This window comes from Coregonus clupeaformis, chromosome 29, assembly GCF_020615455.1.
Source record: "Coregonus clupeaformis isolate EN_2021a chromosome 29, ASM2061545v1, whole genome shotgun sequence".
Lineage (NCBI taxonomy): Eukaryota > Metazoa > Chordata > Actinopteri > Salmoniformes > Salmonidae > Coregonus > Coregonus clupeaformis.
Genome location: NC_059220.1, coordinates 5578222 through 5590725, shown reverse-complemented (window position 1 = coordinate 5590725; position 12504 = coordinate 5578222). Strand labels below are relative to the sequence as shown.

Below are 12504 nucleotides of genomic sequence, written 5' to 3'. Positions count from 1 at the left end.
TTATGGTACTGATTTTCAGTAACACCTCGAGATGTTGCAGAATTTCAGTTGATATGTAATACAGGTTGAGACCAGAAGAAGTGGAAGAGGAAGCTGCAGAGGAAGACTGTCCGTTGGTCTGAACCTTTCCTGCCCGCATTCTGCTCCACCAGTCCAGTCCATCAGTTTAGCCCATAGTGAGTAAAGGACTCTGGGCTATAGAGGAGAGGAGGTGAACAGGGCTGGAGAGGGTGAACAGGGCTGGAGAGGGGGTGAACAGGGCTGGAGAGGGGGTGAACAGGGCTGGAGAGGGGGTGAACAGGGCTGGAGAGGGGGTGAACAGGGCTGGAGAGGGGTGAACAGGGCTGGAGAGGGGGTGAACAGGGCTGGAGAGGGGGTGAACAGGGCTGGAGAGGGGGTGAACAGGGCTGGAGAGGGGGGTGAACAGGGTTGGAGAGGAGAGGAGGTGAACAGGGCTGGAGAGGAGAGGAGGTGAACAGGGCTGGAGAGGAGAGGAGGTGAACAGGGCTGGAGAGGAGATGAACAGGGCTGGAGAGGAGAGAGGAGGTGAACAGGGCTGGAGAGGAGGTGAACAGGGCTGGAGAGGAGGTGAACAGGGCTGGGGAGATGAGGTGAACAGGGCTGGGGAGATGAGGTGAACAGGGCTGGAGAGGAGGTGAACAGGGCTGGAGAGGAGGTGAACAGGGCTGGAGAGGAGAGGAGGTGAACAGGGCTGAGAGGAGGTGAACAGGGCTGGAGAGGAGAGGAGGTGAACAGGGCTGGAGAGGAGGTGGACAGGGCTGGAGAGGAAGTGAACAGGGCTGGAGAGGAGGTGAACAGGGCTGGAGAGGAGGTGAACAGGGCTGGAGAGGAGAGGAGGTGAACAGGGCTGAGATGAGGTGAACAGGGCTGGAGAGGAGAGGAGGTGAACAGGGCTGGAGAGGAGGTGAACAGGGCTGGAGAGGAGATGAACAGGGCTGGAGAGGAGATGAACAGGGCTGGAGAGGAGGTGAACAGGGCTGGAGAGGAGGTGAACAGGGCTGGAGAGGAGAGAGGAGGTGAACAGGGCTGGAGAGGAGGTGAACAGGGCTGGAGAGGAGGTGAACAGGGCTGGGGAGATGAGGTGAACAGGGCTGGGGAGATGAGGTGAACAGGGCTGGGGAGATGAGGTGAACAGGGCTGGAGAGGAGGTGAACAGGGCTGGAGAGGAGGTGAACAGGGCTGGAGAGGAGAGGAGGTGAACAGGGCTGAGAGGAGGTGAACAGGGCTGGAGAGGAGAGGAGGTGAACAGGGCTGGAGAGGAGGTGGACAGGGCTGAGAGGAAGTGAACAGGGCTGGAGAGGAGGTGAACAGGGCTGGAGAGGAGGTGAACAGGGCTGGAGAGGAGAGGAGGTGAACAGGGCTGAGAGGAGGTGAACAGGGCTGGAGAGGAGAGGAGGTGAACAGGGCTGGAGAGGAGGTGAACAGGGCTGGAAAGGAGATGAACAGGGCTGGAGAGGAGGTGAACAGTTTGTTGGAAGATCCATGTTGAGGAAGGAGGAGGGTTTTTGCATGAAGCTTCACTGTCCCCCGTGACTGCGTCACAAATTACATCCTATTACCTCTTTAGTGCACTAAATATGATAGGGTTACTGGTGATCAGAGAGGCTGAGTGAAGGGTTGATAGGGTTGGGCCAGACAGGGATAGTAACAGGGACTGGTCTTTGGGCCAGACAGCTTTAGTAACTGTTCTCAGTAACAGGGACCGGGCCAGGTATTTGGGCCAGACAGCTTTTGTAACTGTTCTCAGTAACATGGACTGGGGCAGGTCTTTGGGCCAGACTGCTTTAATAACTGTTCTCAATAACAGGGACTGGGGCAGGTCTTTGGGCCAGACAGCTTTTGTAACTGTTCTCAGTAACAGGGACTGGGGCAGGTCTTTGGGCCAGACTGCTTTAATAACTGTTCTCAGTAACAGGGACTGGGGCAGGTCTTTGGGCCAGACAGCTTTTGTAACTGTTCTCAGTAACAGGGACTGGGGCAGGTCTTTGGGCCAGACTGCTTTTGTAACTGTTCTCAGTAACAGGGACTGGGGCAGGTCTTTGGGCCAGACTGCTTTAATAACTGTTCTCAGTAACAGGGACTGGGCTAGTAACTGTTCTCATGTCCAGCCAGGATGTAGAGGTTGCTGAGGGCTGTGGGGTTGTCAGTGGGCCGGCTCTCCAGGACCACCACCCTGTTAGAGAGAGAGAGATGTCAGTTAGCAGTAGCACATCAGTAACACACATGAACACTGCAGGTTATAGCTGCCAGCCAGGTCCAATTTATACAACAGAATAGAATTGATAGAAATTATTCGCGGTTCAGAGAGAGCAGCAGGCATCAAGATAAGAGGACTGGCTGCATTTCAAATGGGAGTTAAAATCACATTGTGGTTTCTATATTTGAGGAGGACTGGTTGCTGCACTCACTGCCTGACAGTGTGGAGGCTAGGTACTTCCCTGCCTTTTCATGGTTCCCACTCTGCTGCATGCCTAGGCACTGAATCAGATAGTGTAACCAACCAGTGGGTGAATCGTTGAAGCTGTAATGTGTGAGTCGCATGTATAATATGTGGAGGTTTTCAAGCCTCTTCTGATAATGTTGAGATTACAATGACTTATCCCACTCAGGCTCTTATCATAGTGAATGATTTAAAGACTGTTGATTTGATCTGGGGCACCTGCCTCGTCATAGGAATGGAAGTGGACCGGGTGAATGAGAGAGAGACACCGGGGGGACTTCTTATCTCTGTACAGAGGTCTGAAGAGGACTCGGAAGGACTCAGGAGAGAGAGAGAGTTATGGGATGTTTGGTGGTTTCCAGGCGATGGTTAAACACAGGGACCCTGTGGAAGGACACTGGCTCCCTGGAGATAGCAGCTACCTACCAGCCCTGCTACCAGCCCTGCTACCAGCCCTGCTACCAGCCCTGCTACCAGCCCTGCTACCAGCCCTGCTACCAGCCCTGCCTCTACGGCTTACTAGAGGTCAAAAGGGCACTACATAAATAATCTATACAACTAGAGAAGTGGAGAGGAAAAACAGAGGAGAGAGATGGGGGAGAGCGAGAGAGAAAGAGATAGATGTGAGAGAAAGAGGGGAGGTGAGACAGGTAAGAAAGAGGACAGGTAAGAGTCAGTGAAGAGTTAAAGACGGAGATAATCATTTCTTGCACCACCCACCTGTCAGATCCCAGGAGGCGGAAGACTCGGCTGGGATCAGAAATCTCCTGGGTGACCTGTACATTAATGAAGTAATGGAACACTTCATTACACAGAAGCAAAAAGGAGGAACACGAATGAACACGGTAACATACACAGTGTTCCATACAGGGAACTGTTGAGGAGCTACATGGAAAAATATAAATCTGTACCACTTTTACAGCCATACTAACACACTTTACAATCCACACCATAACCACAGTAGACCACACCATAACCACAGTAGACCACACCATAACCACACCATAACCACAGTAGACCACACCATAACCACACCATAACCACAGTAGACCACACCATAACCACAGTAGACCACACCATAACCACAGTAGACCACACCATAACCACAGTAGACCACACCATAACCACAGTAGACCACACCATAACCACACCATAACCACAGTAGACCACACCATAACCACACGACCACACATAACCACAGTAGACCACACCATAACCACACCATAACCACAGTAGACCACACCATAACCACACCATAACCACAGTAGACCACACCATAACCACACTAGACCACACCATAACCACAGTAGACCACACCATAACCACAGTAGACCACACCATAACCACAGTAGACCACACCATAACCACAGTAGACCACACCATAACCACAGTAGACCACACCATAACCACAGTAGACCACACCATAACCACAGTAGACCACACCATAACCACAGTAGACCACACCATAAAGTTTACATACACCTTAGCCAAATACATTTAAACTCAGTTTTTCACAATTCCTGACATTTAATCCTAGTAAAAATTCCCTGTCTTAGGTCAGTTAGGATCACCACTTTATTATCAGAATGTGAAATGTCAGAATAATAGTAGAGAGAATGATTTATTTCAGCTTTTAATTATTTCATCACATTCCCAGTGGGTCAGAAGTTTACATACACTCAATTAGTATTTGGTAGCATTGCCTTTAAATTGTTTAACTTGGGTCAAACGTTTTGTGTAGCCTTCCACAAGCTTCCCACAATAAGTTGGGTTAATTTTGGGCCATTCCTCCTGACAGAGCTGGTGTAACTGAGTCAGGTTTGTAGGCCTCCTTGCTCGCACACACATTTTCAGTTCTGCACACAAATGTTCTATAGGATTGAGGTCAGGGCTTTGTGATGGCCACTCCAATACCTTGACTTTGTTGTCCTTAAGCCATTTTTCCACAACTTTGGAAGTATGCTTGGGGTCATTGTCCATTTGGAAGACCCATTTGCGACCAAGCTTTAACTTCCTGACTGATGTGTTGGGATGTTGCTTCAATATATCCACATAATTTTCCTTCCTAATGATGCCATCTATTTTGTGAAGTGCACCAGTCCCTCCTGCAGCAAAGCACCCCCACAGCATGATGCTGCCACCCCCGTGCATCGCGGTTGGGATGGTGTTCTTTGGCTTGCAAGCATCCCCCTTTTTCCTCCAAACATAACGATGGTCATTATGGCCAAACAGTTCTATTTTTGTTTCATCAGACCAGAGGACATTTCTCCAAAAAGTACGATCTTTGTCCCCATGTGCAGTTGCAAACCGTAGTCTGGCTTTTTTATAGCGGTTTTGGAGCAGTGGCTTCTTCCTTGCTGAGCAGCCTTTCAGGTTATGTCGATATAGGACTCGTTTTACTGTGGATGTAGATACTTTTGTACCTGTTTCCTCCAGCATCTTCACAAGGTCCTTTGCTGTTGTTCTGGGATTGATTTGCACTTTTCGCACCAAAGTACGTTCATCTCTAGGAGACAGAACGCGTCTCCTTCCTGAGCAGCATGACGGCTGCGTGGTCCCATGGTGTTTATACTTGCATACTATTGTTTGTACAGATGAACGTGGTACCTTCAGGCGTTTGGAAATTGCTGCCAAGGATGAACCAGACTTGTGGAGGTCTACAATTTTTTTCTGAGGTCTTGGCTGATTTCTTTTGATTTTACCATGATGTCAAGCAAAGAGGCACTGAGTTTGAAGGTAGGCCTTGAAATACATCCACAGGTTCAAATTATGTCAATTAGCCTATCAGAAGCTTCTAAAGCCATGACATCATTTTCTGGAATTTTCCAAGCTGTTTAAAGGCACAGTCAACTTAGTGTATGTAAACTTCTGACCCACTGGAATTGTGAAATAATCTGTCTGTAAACAATTGTTGGAAAAATTACTTGTGTCATGCACAAAGTAGATGTCCTAACTGACTTGCCAAAACTATAGTTTGTTAACAAGAAATTTGTGGAGTGGTTGAAAAACAAGTTTTAATGACTCCAACCTAAGTGTATGTAAACTTCAGACTTCAACTGTAGATGAGGCCAGGAGATAATAGCTTAATGTACTCTGGGTTCACACACACACACACACACACACACACACACACACACACACACACACACACACACACACACACAGAGGCTAGGCTACAATAAGCTAGGCTAGGCTACATTAGGCTAGGCTACATTAAGCTAGGCTAGGCTACATTAGGCTAGGCTACATTAAGCTAGGCTAGGCTACATTAGGCTAAGCTACATTAAGCTACGTGTCACTGTGTACACCTGCAAGTAATGAAGTTGTCAGCTTTTCACAGAGGATCTCATGATAACCTGATCACAAGGCGCACCACACACACACACACACACACACACACAGCGACACACACAATAAAAGTCCAGAGATCAGTACGAGCCGTTCTGTTTTTATGAAAAGTGATAGCCACCCGGCCCAGTCTTTTCACTGCTACAGTCTGACAGACAGCACACACACACACACACACTGGGTTGTGTTGTGTATGACTGAACTGAAACAGAAGGCGTTACAGTACAGTGTGTGTGTGTGTGTGTGTGTGTGTGTGTGCCAGGGTGGAGAACAATGTGTTAGCCTGTCAAAATGTCATCGGCCATGCAGTACTCCTGTTCAATCAGAAATGAAACAGCTGCACAACAGAGGGAGAAGGCGGGGTGTTAAATGATTCCCCTCTCTCTCTGTCTCCTGTGTGATTCTGTTGATATGGTGCCTTGCTGGCTGATCGCTCCAGCAGGCACCTCCCTGGCCACCTAAAGGCCTTGTTCTCCTCATCATCAGGACCCTGGGTAACCCGGGTAGGTTACCCTAACCAGTTGGGTCTCTGTCAGGCTAAGGACTCCAGCCTAGCTGTTGTCACAGGTGGTCATGTCTAACAGAGTGTTCGGGGTGGGGAATGAACACCAGCCACATGCTGGTAGATTTTGGCATTGGCTGGTTGAATGTCTATTCTTACCAGCCACACTCACAGAGCATTCCTGAGCAGTTTTTTATATATACACATTTGCGCTTCTCTGATTGGACATCCACGCAAGTTTTGATTCAAAATGATTGGCTGTTTAACATGTGCATGCATTTTCTGTGATTGATCTTCATTATTTATTTAGGAGAAAAATGTGGCTGGTAAAACATTTCAGTGGCCGGTAAAACATTTCAGTGGCCGGTAAAACATTTCAGTGGCCGGTAAAACATTTCAGTGACCGGTAAAATGTGTGCATCCACCAGCCACTGTGTTAATTTCCCACCCTGACAGAGTTGCCACACATAACCCTACATCACCCTACCGGTGGCATTGTCAACAGGAGGAGACAGGAAGGAGTGTTGTGGGGAAGCCTGTTGACCTCTGCTTTGAATGCGTCCCAAATGGCACCCTAATCCCCATACAGTGCACTAATTCTGACCAGGGCCAATAGGGCAAAAAGTAGTGTACTACATAGGGAATAGGGTGCCATTTGGGACACAATCTGTGTCAGACCTGTTATCACTGAGATGAGCCACAGGAGTATAGACACTACCACACTACCATAGAGACCGGAGTATAGACACTACCACAGAGACTGGAGTATAGACACTACCACACTACCATAGAGACTGGAGTATAGACACTACCACAGAGACTGGAGTATAGACACTACCACACTACCATAGAGACTGGAGTATAGACACTACCACACTACCATAGAGACCAGAGTATAGACACTACCACAGAGACTGGAGTATAGACACTACCACACTACCATAGAGACTGGAGTATAGACACTACCACACTACCATAGAGACTGGAGTATAGACACTACCACACTACCATAGAGACTGGAGTATAGACACTACCACACTACCATAGAGACTGGAGTATAGACACTACCACACTACCATAGAGACTGGAGTATAGACACTACCACACTACCATAGAGACTGGAGTATAGACACTACCACACTACCATAGAGACTGGAGTATAGACACTACCACACTACCATAGAGACTGGAGTATAGACACTACCACACTACCATAGAGACTGGAGTATAGACACTACCACACTACCATAGAGACTGGAGTATAGACACTACCACACTACCATAGAGACCGGAGTATAGACACTACCACACTACCATAGAGACTGGAGTATAGACACTACCACACTACCATAGAGACCGGAGTATAGACACTACCATAGAGACTGGAGTATAGACACTACCACACTACCATAGAGACCGGAGTATAGACACTACCATAGAGACTGGAGTATAGACACTACCACACTACCATAGAGACCGGAGTATAGACACTACCACACTACCATAGAGACCGGAGTATAGACACTACCACACTACCATAGAGACCGGAGTATAGACACTACCACACTACCATAGAGACTGGAGTATAGACACTACCATAGAGACTGGAGTATAGACACTACCACACTACCATAGAGACTGGAGTATAGACACTACCATAGAGACTGGAGTATAGACACTACCACACTACCATAGAGACCGGAGTATAGACACTACCACACTACCATAGAGACTGGAGTATAGACACTACCATAGAGACTGGAGTATAGACACTACCACACTACTATAGAGACTGGAGTATAGACACTACCACACTACCATAGAGACTGGAGTATAGACACTACCATAGAGACTGGAGTATAGACACTACCACACTACCATAGAGACTGGAGTATAGACACTACCACACTACCATAGAGACTGGAGTATAGACACTACCATAGAGACTGGAGTATAGACACTACCACACTACCATAGAGACCGGAGTATAGACACTACCACACTACCATAGAGACTGGAGTATAGACACTACCACACTACCATAGAGACTGGAGTATAGACACTACCATAGAGACTGGAGTATAGACACTACCACACTACCATAGAGACCGGAGTATAGACACTACCACACTACCATAGAGACTGGAGTATAGACACTACCACAGAGACTGGAGTATAGACACTACCACACTACCATAGAGACCGGAGTATAGACACTACCACACTACCATAGAGACTGGAGTATAGACACTACCACACTACCATAGAGACTGGAGTATAGACACTACCACACTACCATAGAGACTGGAGTATAGACACTACCACACTACCATAGAGACTGGAGTATAGACACTACCACACTACCATAGAGACCGGAGTATAGACACTACCATAGAGACTGGAGTATAGACACTACCACACTACCATAGAGACTGGAGTATAGACACTACCACACTACCATAGAGACTGGAGTATAGACACTACCACACTACCATAGAGACTGGAGTATAGACACTACCACACTACCATAGAGACTGGAGTATATACACTACCACACTACCATAGAGACCGGAGTATAGACACTACCATAGAGACTGGAGTATAGACACTACCACACTACCATAGAGACCGGAGTATAGACACTACCACACTACCATAGAGACTGGAGTATAGACACTACCACACTACCATAGAGACTGGAGTATAGACACTACCACACTACCATAGAGACTGGAGTATAGACACTACCACACTACCATAGAGACTGGAGTATAGACACTACCACACTACCATAGAGACTGGAGTATATACACTACCACACTACCATAGAGACCGGAGTATAGACACTACCATAGAGACTGGAGTATATACACTACCACACTACCATAGAGACTGGAGTATAGACACTACCACACTACCATAGAGACCGGAGTATAGACACTACCACACTACCATAGAGACTGGAGTATAGACACTACCACACTACCATAGAGACTGGAGTATAGACACTACCATAGAGACTGGAGTATAGACACTACCACACTACCATAGAGACTGGAGTATAGACACTACCACACTACCATAGAGACTGGAGTATAGACACTACCATAGAGACTGGAGTATAGACACTACCACACTACCATAGAGACTGGAGTATAGACACTACCACACTACCATAGAGACTGGAGTATAGACACTACCACACTACCATAGAGACCGGAGTATAGACACTACCATAGAGACTGGAGTATAGACACTACCACACTACCACAGAGACTGGAGTATAGACACTACCACACTACCATAGAGACCGGAGTATAGACACTACCACACTACCATAGAGACTGGAGTATAGACACTACCACACTACCATAGAGACTGGAGTATAGACACTACCACACTACCATAGAGACTGGAGTATAGACACTACCATAGAGACTGGAGTATAGACACTACCACACTACCATAGAGACTGGAGTATAGACACTACCACACTACCATAGAGACTGGAGTATAGACACTACCACACTACCATAGAGACTGGAGTATAGACACTACCACAGAGACTGGAGTATAGACACTACCATAGAGACTGGAGTATAGACATTACCACACTACCATAGAGACCGGAGTAAAGACACTACCACACTACCATAGAGACCGGAGTATAGACACTACCACACTACCATAGAGACCGGAGTATAGACACTACCACACTACCATAGAGACTGGAGTATAGACACTACCACACTACCATAGAGACCGGAGTATAGACACTACCATAGAGACTGGAGTATAGACACTACCACACTACCATAGAGACTGGAGTATAGACACTACCACACTACCATAGAGACTGGAGTATAGACACTACCACACTACCATAGAGACTGGAGTATAGACACTACCACACTACCACAGAGACTGGAGTATAGACACTACCACACTACCATAGAGACCGGAGTATAGACACTACCACACTACCATAGAGACTGGAGTATAGACACTACCATAGAGACTGGAGTATAGACACTACCACACTACCATAGAGACCGGAGTATATACACTACCATAGAGACTGGAGTATAGACACTACCATAGAGACTGGAGTATAGACACTACCACACTACCATAGAGACTGGAGTATAGACACTACCATAGAGACTGGAGTATAGACACTACCATAGAGACTGGAGTATAGACACTACCACACTACCATAGAGACTGGAGTATAGACACTACCACACTACCATAGAGACTGGAGTATAGACACTACCACACTACCATAGAGACTGGAGTATAGACACTACCATAGAGACTGGAGTATAGACACTACCACACTACCATAGAGACCGGAGTATATACACTACCATAGAGACTGGAGTATAGACACTACCATAGAGACTGGAGTATAGACACTACCACACTACCATAGAGACTGGAGTAAAGACACTACCATAGAGACTGGAGTATAGACACTACCACACTACCATAGAGACTGGAGTATAGACACTACCACACTACCATAGAGACTGGAGTATAGACACTACCACACTACCATAGAGACTGGAGTATAGACACTACCACACTACCATAGAGACTGGAGTATAGACACTACCACACTACCATAGAGACTGGAGTATAGACACTACCATAGAGACAGCCAACACCTAGGTTGTAGCTAACCACATGCTAGTTCCTCAGTCTGGGAAAGGAACTGATCATGAGGTCAACCTGGACTACATTTGACCGGTGGTTTAAATTCCCCCTCCTATGTAGATTTAAAGTGGAACTGACAGCATTTTAGCAACAAGAAATCTTATTAGAATCTGTTAATATACACGCCCATGAAGAATATGACACTTTTTAAAAACATGTCCTGACAAGCGAGCACTTAGATATGGTCATTTTCACATTTTCATAATTTTTTTTGAATGTTTGGGAATTTCGTATACTAAGGCATTTGTGAAAATTCTATAGCAATATAGAGTGGGAAAGCGGCCGTGCGTTTGGACAATTAATAGACACTGCAGTAAATAAAACCGAATAAAAACATCTGTCTTGTCCAGGACCGGAGTCTACTCAGGCCGGTGCGCTATAGCCAATCAGAGCTACAGTAGCCCTTTATGCAAACAAGCCATTTCCCACATAGGCCTGGCATCATTCACTTTGAACTGGACTTCGTGTTTACAGGCAGTTACAACAGCACAACTTTAGATAATTAGAACGAATTCGCCAAAAAGCCACAAAATAAACCTGAATGGATTTCTGCAAATATGTAAACACCACGGGAGTCCTCTTACATTTGGGAACTTTACAGTCCTATTGATCAAACAACCATGAAAAGGTAGGCTCTCTCTCCCTCAGTTATGCACATCAACAACAACAATATCAACAACTAATGCTAGCCAGAGCAAGATGAGCTAAAATCTAACGAAGGAACATTAGATAACCCTCTCAAACTTTTTCAGCTAGTTGGCTATCAAAATTGCACTGATAAACGATGGGGAATTTTAGCCTACTAGTCATTCTGCAGCTTGCCTGCCAATGTTGCATGCTTGGCCCAACCAAGCACCAAAGCTAACTGGCTGAAGTTGGCTAGCTCGCTAGCTAGCTAATTCCAGACACAAATGAGAGAACACCTCACCATTTTACTTGTCCTAACTGAGCTGGTTAGGCTGTTTACATGTTTTCTAGAGTGTTCTTGGCTAACTATTACTTTTCTTGCCTACGTTTACTGACACCGATCATATTCAGCGGGTGTTGGGCGTTCGTAAATTCATCAGTTATTCTGCACTCTGGCACACTCAGATGAGAGTGCTCTGAAATCGGAGTAGATAGCCAGAGTGAATTTGCGAACTCAAGAGATATGCTAACTTGATAACAGTCGTTCAAGTTCTTGCTAGCTAACCAAATGACACCTGCATCTCTAGCTGTGTATAGCCACCGAAAAACGATATGAGGGGAAAAAAGTCAGTCACTCACCCACTCCTCCAATGACATGACATGACATCCTCCTAGCAGCTAGCTAGCTAGCTAACGTTAGGCTCCGTGTTTTTAGCTTGCTACATAAATAGATACGCTAGCCTATTAGCCACTTTTACTGCAAATATATTATTGACATTTTCTGAAATTACAATAAAAAAATAAAATAAAATAAAAATATCCAGTGTAGCACCTTTAACTGTATTGT

General features: G+C 46.3%; 1 protein-coding gene across 2 annotated transcripts in view; it reads right to left on the bottom strand.

Annotated features, from left to right (window-relative positions):
* Nucleotides 1–1391: 1391 nt before the first annotated feature.
* Nucleotides 1392–12504, bottom strand: part of LOC121544581 (mitogen-activated protein kinase kinase kinase kinase 5) — a 141913-nt gene continuing 130800 nt past the window's right edge. For both annotated transcript variants that reach the window (XM_041854541.2, XM_041854542.2), the window contains 2 exons: nt 3182–3237; nt 1392–2194 (listed from right to left, as the gene is read on the bottom strand). In XM_041854541.2, coding sequence (XP_041710475.1) covers nt 2107–2194; nt 3182–3237 — 144 coding nt within the window. In that variant the 3' untranslated portion in view covers nt 1392–2106. The remainder of the gene's footprint in view (nt 2195–3181; nt 3238–12504) is intronic.